The sequence below is a fragment of the Oncorhynchus clarkii genome, chromosome 26, assembly GCF_045791955.1.
Source record: "Oncorhynchus clarkii lewisi isolate Uvic-CL-2024 chromosome 26, UVic_Ocla_1.0, whole genome shotgun sequence".
Lineage (NCBI taxonomy): Eukaryota > Metazoa > Chordata > Actinopteri > Salmoniformes > Salmonidae > Oncorhynchus > Oncorhynchus clarkii.
Genome location: NC_092172.1, coordinates 40,977,147 through 40,992,066, shown reverse-complemented (window position 1 = coordinate 40,992,066; position 14,920 = coordinate 40,977,147). Strand labels below are relative to the sequence as shown.

General features: G+C 43.8%; 1 protein-coding gene across 1 annotated transcript; it reads right to left on the bottom strand.

Annotated features, from left to right (window-relative positions):
* Positions 1-3,162: 3,162 nt before the first annotated feature.
* Positions 3,163-14,086, bottom strand: LOC139384540 (glycine amidinotransferase, mitochondrial). Its single transcript, XM_071129376.1, has 9 exons — positions 13,925-14,086; positions 12,343-12,564; positions 11,884-12,079; positions 11,526-11,716; positions 8,568-8,705; positions 5,010-5,174; positions 4,494-4,557; positions 4,207-4,323; positions 3,163-3,962 (listed from the first exon to the last, which is right to left on the bottom strand). The coding sequence occupies exons 1-9, from the start codon at positions 13,991-13,993 to the stop codon at positions 3,850-3,852; spliced, it is 1,275 nt and encodes a 424-aa protein (XP_070985477.1). The 5' UTR covers positions 13,994-14,086; the 3' UTR covers positions 3,163-3,849.
* Between the last annotated feature and the right edge of the window lie 834 nt (positions 14,087-14,920).

The window sequence follows — 14,920 nt, the reverse complement described above, 5'->3', positions numbered from 1 at the left end:
ATTAGAGTGCAGTTTATATGCATGTGAGGGTATTAGAGTGCAGTTTATATGCATGTGAGGGTATTAGAGTGCAGTTTATATGCATGTGAGGGTATTAGAGTGCAGTTTATATGCATGTGAGGGTATTAGAGTGCAGTTTATATGCATGTGAAGGTATTAGAGTGCAGTTTATATGCATGTGAGGGTATTAGAGTGCAGTTTATATGCATGTGAAGGTATTAGAGTGCAGTTTATATGCATGTGAAGGTATTAGAGTGCAGTTTATATGCATGTGAGGGTATTAGAGTGCAGTTTATATGCATGTGAGGGTATTAGAGTGCAGTTTATATGCATGTGAGGGTATTAGAGTGCAGTTTATATGCATGTGAGGGTATTAGAGTGCAGTTTATATGCATGTGAGGGTATTAGAGTGCAGTTTATATGCATGTGAGGGTATTAGAGTGCAGTTTATATGCATGTGAGGGTATTAGAGTGCAGTTTATATGCATGTGAGGGTATTAGAGCAGTTTATATGCATGTGAGTTGCAGTTTATATGCATGTGAGGGTATTAGAGTGCAGTTTATATGCATGTGAAGGTATTAGAGTGCAGTTTATATGCATGTGAGGGTATTAGAGTGCAGTTTATATGCATGTGAGGGTATTAGAGTGCAGTTTATATGCATGTGAGGGTATTAGAGTGCAGTTTATATGCATGTGAGGGTATTAGAGTGCAGTTTATATGCATGTGAGGGTATTAGAGTGCAGTTTATATGCATGTGAGGGTATTAGAGTGCAGTTTATATGCATGTGAGGGTATTAGAGTGCAGTTTATATGCATGTGAGGGTATTAGAGTGCAGTTTATATGCATGTGAAGGTATTAGAGTGCAGTTTATATGCATGTGAGGGTATTAGAGTGCAGTTTATATGCATGTGAGGGTATTAGAGTGCAGTTTATATGCATGTGAGGGTATTAGAGTGCAGTTTATATGCATGTGAGGGTATTAGAGTGCAGTTTATATGCATGTGAGGGTATTAGAGTGCAGTTTATATGCATGTGAGGGTATTAGAGTGCAGTTTATATGCATGTGAGGGTATTAGAGTGCAGTTTATATGCATGTGAGGGTATTAGAGTGCAGTTTATATGCATGTGAGGGTATTAGAGTGCAGTTTATATGCATGTGAGGGTATTAGAGTGCAGTTTATATGCATGTGAGGGTATTAGAGTGCAGTTTATATGCATGTGAAGGTATTAGAGTGCAGTTTATATGCATGTGAGGGTATTAGAGTGCAGTTTATATGCATGTGAGGGTATTAGAGTGCAGTTTATATGCATGTGAGGGTATTAGAGTGCAGTTTATATGCATGTGAGGGTATTAGAGTGCAGTTTATATGCATGTGAGGGTATTAGAGTGCAGTTTATATGCATGTGAGGGTATTAGAGTGCAGTTTATATGCATGTGAGGGTATTAGAGTGCAGTTTATATGCATGTGAAGGTATTAGAGTGCAGTTTATATGCATGTGAGGGTATTAGAGTGCAGTTTATATGCATGTGAGGGTATTAGAGTGCAGTTTATATGCATGTGAGGGTATTAGAGTGCAGTTTATATGCATGTGAGGGTATTAGAGTGCAGTTTATATGCATGTGAGGGTATTAGAGTGCAGTTTATATGCATGTGAGGGTATTAGAGTGCAGTTTATATGCATGTGAGGGTATTAGAGTGCAGTTTATATGCATGTGAAGGTATTAGAGTGCAGTTTATATGCATGTGAGGGTATTAGAGTGCAGTTTATATGCATGTGAGGGTATTAGAGTGCAGTTTATATGCATGTGAGGGTATTAGAGTGCAGTTTATATGCATGTGAGGGTATTAGAGTGCAGTTTATATGCATGTGAGGGTATTAGAGTGCAGTTTATATGCATGTGAGGGTATTAGAGTGCAGTTTATATGCATGTGAGGGTATTAGAGTGCAGTTTATATGCATGTGAAGGTATTAGAGTGCAGTTTATATGCATGTGAGGGTATTAGAGTGCAGTTTATATGCATGTGAGGGTATTAGAGTGCAGTTTATATGCATGTGAGGGTATTAGAGTGCAGTTTATATGCATGTGAGGGTATTAGAGTGCAGTTTATATGCATGTGAGGGTATTAGAGTGCAGTTTATATGCATGTGAGGGTATTAGAGTGCAGTTTATATGCATGTGAGGGTATTAGAGTGCAGTTTATATGCATGTGAGGGTATTAGAGTGACAGACAGACAGACAGACAGACAGACAGACAGACAGACAGACAGACAGACAGACAGACAGACAGACAGACAGACAAAATATAACAATAATTATATAATATAAAATGTAATAATAAATGAAATATTTCTCCCAAAATGTTTTATTTATTTATTTTTTAAATCATTTATATTGCATCCTTGAGCCATCTTCAATGCTTTGGAACAATCGAATATCAATTCAAGATCCAAAACACTTGATCTCCAAGAGTACATTACATGTGCATACAAGGAAAAAAAACTCACTACGAACGTAAACTAGAAAAAAAACTCACTACGAACGTAAACTAGGGTTGTAATGACGTAAACACACTGTGTGTCCCGAATGGTACCCTATTGCATATATAATACACTACATTATGCACTATACAGGGATTAGGGTGCCATTTTGGGACACAACCAGTGACCTCCTGAACCCTATTGGTCATTTGACCATGCAAACATAGAAGCAGCTTAGCAGTGTAATGAAAACAACTAGATCTGGCTCTGTTGCTATTGCAGAAGACAGCAGAGGCATAAGGTATCAGACCGGGACAAATACATAGTGTAAAATACTTATGTAAAATACTTGAAAGAAATACATGTACTTGAAAGTATTTGAGTTTGTACTTCTGGGACCATATTACATTGGTTATGTTCTACTGGTCCAAACTGAATTAAGTGCAGTATTTGAAAGTATTTGAAAGTATTTGAAAGTATTTGATATTTGACCCAGGTCTGCAAGGTATCACAATATCTGATATGAACCTCATTCTCCTTTTAAGAAAATATATAAAAGGCTAATTTCTGGGAAACAATGAAAAATGTATGAACCCAAATAAAATACATATATATATATATATATATATATATATATATAGTATAATATAGTATACATTTGTCTCAATTGATTCATTCTTTTCTCTTTTTTTTTTTTTTACAAAATAGAAATACCTGAGATAAGAAATCCCATATTGTTTAATAATAATGATGTACTATAAAACAGGTTTGACATGTTCTTTTAGATAGAAAAAAATCGTATAAAAAAAAATAAATCATATGGCAGCATCAATTGATAATCGATATAAATGTTGATCTTTTGTTTCTGAGTTCTCAAAAGGAAGTAGTATAACGAACATCCACTCAGGGCTCTGGTCAAAAGAAGTGCACTACATAGGGAATAGGGTGCCATTTCAGACACAGAGCCAAGTGTGATGTCATCATTATCATACCCATAAAGTAGCCTACCCTGTCCTCTTTACAAACGACTCGTTTTTTTGATGTGACTCTGAGTCGTTCAGATGGTACGACGTTGCTTCACAATAGCCTAGCCAGAAATACAGTATTTATTGAGAATATTGAGTTACTTATCTCTTTTTTTCTCTCTAAAAATCTAGTTTTAAAAAAACAAAATTTTGTTGTTGTTGAGCGTTAAAATGAACTCATTACCAAGCGTTTTTGCAAAAGGCACTGTCATGCACATAACTGTTTAATTTAAATCAACACGTGGTTTTCATTTTTTGAGATTGAAAAATCAACTGCAGATTGTTGATTAGGACTTTAACCTTACTTAAGCTCAATAAAAACTGTCTGTTTCTGGCACGGCTAGTGGAAGTAGGACTCGAGGGAACCACGGCGACGCACGTCGGTAGTCCAGCAGTGGAAGCCTCCTCCCAGGGAGTTGGCGTGGCGGATGTTCACCTTGATGGTCTTGATACCTGGAGAACGGAGGGCGGGAGGGAGGGAGGGAGGGAGGGAGGGAGGGAGGGAGGGAGGGAGGGAGGGAGGGAGGGAGGGAGGGAGAAAAACCAGAGGAATGGCAGTTGTCAAAAGGTCTGTCTTGGAACTTTATCTGAACTAACTTAGACAAACAAATAAAAACTATCAATCACTAAATAAAGATAAAATAGGGATTATAATGAATAGGTCATAGGTCATACACGAAGGTCATCTTCTACTCACCAAGGTTCTCAAACATCTTGTGGATGGTGTGCTCGTTAGCATCACACATGACCCGTTTGGGGTCCAGCATCAAGACATTCATGGACAGCCACTTAGAGGACATCCACAGAGGGTGGTCTGATGGGAGAACAGGTAGATTTACTAACCAGACACTCATAGATATCGTCACACTATGAAAAGACCACACCGACAGTGTTGAGTATGAGTTTTCTATCAACAAATAAGGAAGTGCTAGAAATGGTGTTGTCTTTTGTTGATTGAATTCCCAAACAACAACAACAACATACCATCTGGAATCAGAGGGGTTGGAGGCTTCACCACGGTCCAGCCGGCCTTCTCGAACATCTCCACCTGAAGGAGAGAAATCAGAGATGCTGTGGGTCAGACAGAGAGGTCTGTTCCCATGTCACGTTTTATCAGTTACAGCATCGCTCCAACAGAGGGCACTGCAGGAATGCATATACAGGGGGAAAGGGCAAACTGGTCAGGAGGGTAATCTCTCTCTCTCTCTCTCTCCACCCCTCTCTCTCCCGTCTCTCTCTCTCTCCTCTCTCTCTCTCTCTCTCTCTCTCTCTCTCTCTCTCTCTCTCTCTCTCTCTCACTCTCGCTCCACCCCTCTCTCTCCCGTCTCTCTCTCCTCTCTCCCTCTGTCTCTCTCTCTCTCTCTCACTCTCGCGCCACCCCTCTCTCTCCCGTCTCTCTCTCCTCTCTCCCTTCCTCCCCGTCTCTCTCCTCTCATTCTCTATTCACTTCATCCCCCCCCCACCCCCCTCTCTCTTTCTCTCTCCCTCCATCTGACTGACCTGACGACAGGGACGATCAGGGTTGGACAGCACCAGTCCCGGCCCGATGATGTTGAAGGTGGCGTCGATGTGCATGGGGTTGGGGTCCTTGAATGAGATGATGTGGACCTTGTAGTCAGGGGCAAGATGGCGACGCATCCACTCAATCCCCATGTAGTTTGTAACCTGGAAATAGAGAAATAACGACTGGAATCAATCGACAATAAATTGTTTACACATTATTCACTTAGGAATGACGTGTTTAAATGACACCTAATAATTTCTTATTAATATCTAGTAATAATAATTATAAACCATTTGGTACCAGGTTGTGTTATGTTGATTTCTTCAACAGTAAGTTCCAGAAAGTACCTATTGATATCATATCATTTGCTGGTGAATACCACCAGGTAAACACTTTCTGAGACAAAAGAAAGTGTTGCATCACCCAATTCATTACCTTCACTAGTTAACACTGTGGTCCTACAGAGCACCCAATTCATTACCTTCACTAGTTAACACTGTGGTCCTACAGAGCACCCAATTCATTACCTTCACTAGTTAACACTGTGGTCCTACAGAGCACCCAATTCATTACCTTCACTAGTTAACACTGTGGTCCTACAGAGCACCCAATTCATTACCTTCACTAGTTAACACTGGTCCTACAGAGCACCCAATTCATTACCTTCACTAGTTAACACTGTGGTCATACAGAGCACCCAATTCATTACCTTCACTAGTTAACACTGTGGTCATACAGAGAACCCAATTCATTACCTTCACTAGTTAACACTGTGGTCCTACAGAGCACCAAATTCATTACCTTCACTAGTTAACACTGTGGTCCTACAGAGCACCCAATTCATTACCTTCACTAGTTAACACTGTGGTCCTACAGAGCACCCAATTCATTACCTTCACTAGTTAACACTGGTTCTACAGAGCACCCAATTCATTACCTTCACTAGTTAACACTGTGGTCCTACAGAGCACCCAATTCATTACCTTCACTAGTTAACACTGTGGTCCTACAGAGCACCCAATTCATTACCTTCACTAGTTAACACTGTGGTCCTACAGAGCACCCAATTCATTACCTTCACTAGTTAACACTGTGGTCCTACAGAGCACCCAATTCATTACCTTCACTAGTTAACACTGGTTCTACAGAGCACCCAATTCATTACCTTCACTAGTTAACACTGTGGTTCTACAGAGCACCCAATTCATTACCTTCACTAGTTAACACTGGTTCTACAGAGCACCCAATTCATTACCTTCACTAGTTAACACTGTGGTCCTACAGAGCACCCAATTCATTACCTTCACTAGTTAACACTGTGGTCCTACAGAGCACCCAATTCATTACCTTCACTAGTTAACACTGTGGTCCTACAGAGCACCCAATTCATTACCTTCACTAGTTAACACTGGTCCTACAGAGCACCCAATTCATTACCTTCACTAGTTAACACTGTGGTCCTACAGAGCACCCAATTCATTACCTTCACTAGTTAACACTGTGGTCCTACAGAGCACCTAATTCATTACCTTCACTAGTTAACACTGTGGTCCTACAGAGCCCCCAATTCATTACCTTCACTAGTTAACACTGGTCCTACAGAGCACCCAATTCATTACCTTCACTAGTTAACACTGTGGTCCTACAGAGCACCCAATTCATTACCTTCACTAGTTAACACTGGTTCTACAGAGCACCCAATTAATTACCTTCACTAGTTAACACTGTGGTCCTACAGAGCACCCAATTCATTACCTTCACTAGTTAACACTGTGGTCCTACAGAGCACCCAATTCATTACCTTCACTAGTTAACACTGTGGTCCTACAGAGCACCCAATTAATTACCTTCACTAGTTAACACTGTGGTCATACAGAGCACCCAATTCATTACCTTCACTAGTTAACACTGTGGTCCTACAGAGCTGGCCCGTACGTAGGCCTCTAGGCCTGTATCTAATTGTGTTAATTAGTGGCTCTGAACTCGATCATTGACAAACTATAAAAAAAGCCTCAAAGGGACTCAATGTGTTCCGTGACCCCGTGACCCCGTGACCCCATGACCCCGTTACCCAGGGATCCGTCTGTACACCAGTTGTCTGTTCTGTCGGCTTCTTTGCTCCAGACTGGGGATGTAATTGCAGCCAGGCAGTGTAGGGCTTCTGTTGGGGCAAGTTCTGCATCCCTATTACTGTTTTGTCTCTTTATTAGGTGAACTGTAGCTACGCTATTAAGGCCAAATCAACGACACCTGGTCGTCCAACATCTCATTCCAAATCCATGGGCATTAAAATGGAGTTGGTCCCTCCCTTGCTGCTATAACAGCCTCCACTCTTCTGGGAAGGCTTTCCACTAGATGTTGGAACATTGCTGCTATAACAGCCTCCACTCTTCTGGGAAGGCTTTCCACTAGATGTTGGAACAATGCTGCTATAACAGCCTCCACTCTTCTGGGAAGGCTTCCCACTAGTTGTTGGAACATTGCTGCAGGGGACTTGCTTTCATTCAGCCACAAGAGCATTAGTGAGGTCGGGCACTGATGTTGGGCGATTAGGCCTGGCTCGCAGTCAGTGTTCCAATCCCAAAGGGGTTCAATGGTGTGAGGTCAGGGCTCTGTGCAGGCCAGTCAAGTTCTTCCACACCGATCTCAACAAACCATTTCTGTATGGGCCTTGCTTTGTGCACGGGGATATTGTCATGCTGAAACAGGAAAGGGCCTTCCCGAAACTGCACAGAATCGTTTAGAATGTCATTGTATGCTGGAGCGTTAAGATTTCCCTTCACTGGAACTAAAGGAGTCGAACCATGAAATACAGCTCCAGCCCATTATTCCTCCACCAAACTTCACAATTGTCACTATGCATTCGGGCAGGTAGCGTTCTCCTGGCATCCACCAAACCCAAATTCGTCCGTCGGACTGCCAGATGGTGAAGCATCATTCATCACTCCAGAGGACGCGTTTCCACTGCTCCAGAGTCCAATGGCGGTGAGCTTTACATCCTCCAGCCTGACGCTTGGCATTGCACATGGTGATCTTAGACTTGTGTGCAGCTGCTCGGCCATGGAAACACATTTCATGAAGCTCCTGACGAACAGTTATTGTGCCGACGTTGCTTCCAGAGGCAGTTTGGAACTCGGTAGTGAGTGTTGCTACGCACTTCAGCAGTCGGTAGTCACGTTCTGTGAGCTTGTATGGCCTACCACTTAGCGGCTGAGCCGTTGTTGCTCCTACATGTTTCCACTTCACAATAACAGCACTTACATTTGCCCGGGGCAGCTCTAACAGGGCATAAATTTTACAAACAGACTTGTTGGAAAGGTGGTATCCTATGACGGTGCCACGTTGAAAGTCACTGACCTCTTCAGGATGACCAGTCTACCGCCAATGTTTGTCTATGGAGATTGCATGACTGTGTGCTCGATTTTATACACCTGTCAGCAACGGGTGTGGCTGAAATCCACTAATTTGAAGGGCTGTCCACATACTGTTTTTTAGATTAAGGAGTGAACACAGTGTGACTCTATAAAAGATATGTGGCATTGGGGCCTCCATACCTGACTCCTCTGGACGAACAGATCCCTGCCAGCTCTGATGAAGTCAGCGGCGTCGAAGCACGGCTCGTGTTCGGTGGTGACAAACTTTCCCTGGGCAGCCAGCTTGTGTCTGTCCTCCACCGTGCGGATAGGGTAGTCCTGGAGGGGGCAGAGAGAGGTAGATTAGAGAGACAGATTAGAGAGACAGATTAGAGAGACAGACAGGTTAGTCCTGGAGGGGGGCAGAGAGAGAGACAGATTAGAGAGACAGATTAGAGAGAGAGACAGATTAGTCCTGGAGGGGACAGAGAGAGAGACAGGTTTGTCCAGGAGGGGGCAGAGAGAGAGACAGATTAGAGAGAGAGACAGACAGACAGGTTAGTCCTGGAGGAGGCAAAGAGAGAGACAGATTAGAGAGAGGCTGGTTAGTCCTCGAGGGGGCAGAGAGAGACAGATTAGCGAGACAGGCTGGTTAGTCCTCGAGGGGGCAGAGAGAGACAGACAGGTTAGTGCTGGAGGGGGCAAAGAGAGAGACAGATTAGAGAGACAGACAGGTTAGTCCTCGAGGGGGCAGAGAGAGACAGATTAGAGACAGACAGGTTAGTCTTGGAGGGGGCAAAGAGAGAGACAGATTAAAGAGACAGATTAGAGAGACAGACAGGTTAGTCCTGGAGGGGGGGGCAGAGAGAGAGACAGATTAGAGAGACAGACAGGGCAGAGAGAGAGACAGATTAGAGAGACAGACAGGTTAGTCCTGGAGGGGGGGCAGAGAGAGAGACAGATTAGCGAGACAGACAGGGCAGAGAGAGAGACAGATTAGAGAGAGAGACATGTTAATCCTGGAGGGGGTCAGAGAGAGAGAGACAGATTAGAGAGACAGACATGTTAATCCTGGAGGGGATCAGAGAGAGAGAGACAGATTAGAGAGACAGACAGGTTAGCCCTGGAGGAGGCAGAGAGAGAGACAGATTAGAGAGACAGATTAGAGAGACAGACAGGTTAGTCCTGGAGGGGGGGCAGAAAGAGAGACAGATTAGAGAGACAGACAGGGCAGAGAGAGAGACGGGTTAGTCCTGGAGGGGGTCAGAGAGAGAGACAGATTAGAGAGACAGACAGGTTAGTCCTGGAGGGGCAGAGAGAGAGACAGATTAGAGCAACAGACAGGTTAGTCCTGGAGGGGGGACAGAGAGAGAGAGAGACAGGTTAGAGAGACAGACAGGGCAGAGAGAGAGAGAGACAGGTTACTCCTAGAGTGGGGACAGAGAGATAGACAGATTAGAGAGACAGACAGGGCAGAGAGAGAGAGACAGGTTAGTCCTGGAGTGGGGACAGAGAGAGAGACAGATTAGAGAGACAGACAGGGCAGAGAGAGAGAGACAGGTTAGTCCTAGAAGGGACAGAGAGAGAGACAGATTAGAGACAGACAGGGCAGAGAGAGAGAGAGAGAGAGACAGGTTAGTCCTGGAGTGGGGAGGGGGGTCAGACAGAGGTCAGAGACTGACTGGTTTAAACATAGACTCAGTGATAAACAAAGTAAACATCAGTATCGGGACGATTTCCGCAACAGAGAGTTGAAGCACGTTTTTGGCAGCCTGCAGCCATCACACTGCAGCAGAGTGAAGTATGCCCGTGCAGATACTCTGTGAAAGTGCATCTTCTTGCATCACACTCATATGAAATATCTTTGGTCAACCCTGCTGCTCGTGGCAATGTCATGTCGCTGAGTCTCAGTTTAAGAAGAGGTCAGAGAAACTGACAGGTTGGAGAGGAGGGGTTGATTATCTACAGCCATTAAGTTATGAGTCTCAGTTTAAGGAGAGGTCAGAGAAACTGACAGGTTGGCACAGGGGGGTTGATTATCTACAGCCATTAATAAGTTATAAGTCTCAGTTTAAGGAGAGGTCAGAGAAACTGACAGGTTGGAGAGGAGGGGTTGATTATCTACAGCCATTAATAAGTTATGAGTCTCAGTTTAAGAAGAGGTCAGAGAAACTGACAGGTTGGCACAGGGGGGTTGATTATCTACAGCCATTAAATTATGAGTCTCAGTTTAAGGAGAGGTCAGAGAAACGGACAGGTTGGAGAGGAGGGGTTGATTATCTACAGCCATTAAGTTATGAGTCTCAGTTTAAGGAGAGGTCAGAGAAACTGACAGGTTGGAGAGGAGGGGTTTATTATCTACAGCTGTTAAGTTATGAGTCTCAGTTTAAGGAGAGGTCAGAGAAAATGACAGGTTGGAGCAGGGGGTTGATTATCTACATCCATTAATAAGTTATGAGTCTCAGTTTAAGGAGAGGTCAGAAAAACTGACAGGTTGGCGCAGGGGGGGTTGATTATCTACAGCCATTAAGTTATGAGTCTCAGTTTAAGGAGAGGTCAGAGATACTGATAGGTTGGAGCAGGGGGGTTGATTATCTACAGCCATTACGTTATCATGTATGAACTGTGTATCTTTAAATGGCCCCTTGCCACATGAGTAAAATACACACCCTGTTCTTGGGCCAAATCTCATGAGTAACACAAACACACTAAATTTGGGCCTAATCTCATGGTTAATACAAATACACTAAGTTTGGGCCTAATCTCATGGGTAATATGTCACTTATAGCATGCTATATGAGATACGGCCAAAGAACAGAGTAATCTATGCCACGTATAGTAGACGCTTTTATTCAAAGCGGTTTTACATAACAGTGAATGCATGTTTAGTATGTGATCCCTGCAGGAACAGAGACTCTGAAGTGAGTAGAGCACCTCTCGGGGGTCAGGGTGACACTTGAAGTGAGTAGAGCACCTCTCGGGGGTCAGGGTGACACTTGAAGTGAGTAGAGCACCTCTCGGGGGTCAGGGTGACACTTGAAGTGAGTAGAGCAACTCTCGGGGGTCAGGGTGACACTTGAAGTGAGTAGAGCACCTCTCGGGGGTCAGGGTGACACCTGAAGTGAGTAGAGCACCTCTCGGGGGTCATCTAGCACCTACCTGATCGTACAGCTCATCAGACATGGTGGGTTTTGGGGGGGTGGTCCACTTGGCACCCTTTCTGAAGTACTCCTTGATGAGGGGTCTGTAGGCTCGGTACTCAAAGAAGCGGGACCTCCAGGCCATGGGAGCCTCGATGATCTCATTCCCCACCACCATGAGGATGTCTCTGGGCATGGCAGCATACATGCCTGGGTGGAGGAGAGGAGAAGAGACATGCTAGAGACACACAGGTTGTTTTTTTACTCAATGCTCAGGTGGTGAATTTTCTATCAAACAATCAATTAACCAACCAACTGAACCAACAAACCCACCAATCAATTAACCAACCAATCCCGTAGCGCTCCCCTCTGCCTACCAGTAGAGGTGAAGTCTGGAGTGTTGTACTCAAAGGACCAGTCCATGGGTTCAGGTCTCTGAACTGTAACTCCCTCCATGCGGAGAATATTGCACATTTCTTCAATCTCAGCAACGGCTTTCTTCAAGTGGTCCTCAGGAAAGCTTTGGCCCCCATACTTCTGGTAGAAGGGCCAATGCTTCTCATATGTGTTAGCCTGTTGAAAAAAGTTGAATACATCAATATGGGTTCTTCATTCTTTCATTTATTTGAATGATTTATATTTTATTTGAGGAGGTGAGTCCCATTAAAGATTTTTATGTATTTGGCAAGGAAGCTGTTGCTATTTGCAATAGGCTAATTTTGCATCAACTCAATGCAATAATAATATATTTATATATTTATGGTTCATTGCATCTTAGTTTAAACATAGTGTAGATTTGTTCTACATAATTGTGAGTCCTGACTTGATGACCTCACCTTGACCTCTACTGTGAAAGGAGGGACGCGCGCGTTCTCGGCGCGGCCTACGATCACCTCTTCGAGGGGGTCCCATTCGTTGTAGGCGCAGACAGGACACTCCTGTCGCTCAGGCTCAGTGACAGCGTTCTCCTCCAGGGCGCGTTGCGGCTGCGCGGCAGCAGCTGAACTCGAGTAGCTCTGGAACGCGCCCTGCACCCAGCCAGTCATGGCGCGGCCGAGCTGCGGGAAGATGAACAGCTGCGTCAGTATCATCTGCTCACATGTCACGGTGTGGTCACACATTATGTAATGTAATGTTTAGAATGACAGGAAATGAGCTGTAAAACTGAAACATTTTCTCTCAGCCTCATGGCAAAATGTGTACAATAGCATCATATTAGCTATAAAACTGCAAATGTTTATCTTTGCCCCATAGCAGAATGTGCAGCATTGTAGGAAGTTGTTTCCCCTCCCCCCAAAAATCCTTAAACCACTGTTATCATGGTCAGGACTTGAAGAATCACCTCAGTTCAACTACTGATTGGAAAAATATATAAAACAAACCCACATTTGTTGGAAGGTTAACATCTTAATCAATTTGATTATAATATAATGTTATATGGTAAACCTGTGAACGGCCCTGTAATCATGTATGTTGCGTTGCGGAGCCAGCAGTGTGACCCAGTGGCATACCGCAGTTTCGCGCCCCGCAAGGTCTGAGCGAAACATGATTAAAGATAAGTCGACCAAGGACTAACCTGTTAGCTTAATCTCTTGCAGTAAGCCTTATCATACACATTCGACATTACACAAAGACCGATGCATTACAAGGTCAAAAGGAAAACCATTGGTCAATATAAGGTGTTCAAGCCTAACGGAGCGGTGTTAGATATGGACTATTGGTTTTGAGTCAAGGTGCGCTTGATAAACGCACTTATCTCGGTTGGAGGTATGATTTCAAGGGGCCAGCGAGGGCATGCGCAGCTCTCCGTGTCAGTGGGTTCAGGGAGGGCCCGCAACAGCTGTCCACTGTCATTCACGCGCAAAAATTTGCTGCCGGACACATGTCTCTCTCTTACACATTTCCAAATAAAGCAGAAACGTTCTCTTCCAATAAATACATAGGTTGATGTTTTAACTTCTGTAGCAATTTTTGCGTTCTACTCCGTGCAGATGGAATTGACTTAATTCACAATTCCAGAGAACAGCATGCGAAATTCTTGAGTAACGCAAGACATGCTGCTATATTCGTTTTATTTGAAACAAAAACTCGCCTATGTCCGGACAAAATCAATGAATGAAAGAAAATGACATGCTTTTTGATTGGTAGGCCTACATTTAATGGAGTATTTTGCTGTGAAAAGAAGGTGTAAAAAATAGCCTATTCATTTTATTTTAAAGAATAATGTTCAAAGTAATCAGAACAAATTAAATTCATAAAAAATAATATTATAATTGTAAAAAACTTAAATGAAATGTGTTCACTTTTCTGAGTGACAGCCAACAGCTGTTTGCCGCAGCTGCGCTTTCCATGAGACTCGCCACATTTTATGATTTTGTACATTTCTGAATAAACAAAAAACAGGAACTAAATACCAACCATAGAGCCGATCAGATGGGCGGCCTCGGCCCCCCTGCTACCTCCTCTGAGACACCTGACTCGCAGCATTGTCCGACCTGATAATGGTGATGGCTATTTGGGATATTCTAGCGGCGGGCGGCTTCGCGGCAGGACAAGATCCACCTGAATGTCAGGAGTTCTGAGAATGAATGGAAGACCCTTCGCGTTCTGATGCCTCTTTATATCCGCTCGCAGGGCGCCTCGAGGCATTGGGACAAGTTGTCGGGGGGCAGTCAACGTGACCTGAGAAAAATGTTCCCTGAAATTCTACACCTTACGCCAGCACATTCTTATCAGCGCACACCCAATCTCTCCCACACAAATGGAAGAAAGTAACGCAACTGGCCGATCCGTTTCATACATGGTTTTCAGTCACATCTGAAACGTTGCAGACAGCCTGCAACCCCCCCCCCCCCCCCCAAAATAGCTAAATTAATAACATTTGCATATCATTATTCAACGATGAGATTATTAAACCTATTGCCTGAAAATGGGGATTGAGACATTTCTGAGATAATTGCATGATGTTTCAAAACAGGGCAGATTAGCATTTGTATGTCGTCGTGTTTTACTGTAAAATAAATCAATTCAACTATGTGATTTAAAACATGTTGATGGAACAGAGGCCATGTGTGGGACACTGCACTAGTGATAACATGATGCAGGCTATAGGAGGTGGGACACTGCACTAGTGATAACATGATGCAGGCTATAGGAGGTGGGACACTGCACTAGTGATAACATGATGCAGGCTATAGGAGGTGGGACACTGCACTAGTGATAACATGATGCAGGCTATAGGAGGTGGGACACTGCACTAGTGATAACATGATGCAGGCTATAGGAGGTGGGACACTGCACTAGTGATAACATGATGCAGGCTATAGGAGGTGGGACACTGCACTAGTGATAACATGATGCAGGCTATAGGAGGTGGGACACTGCACTAGTGATAACATGATGCAGGCTATAGGA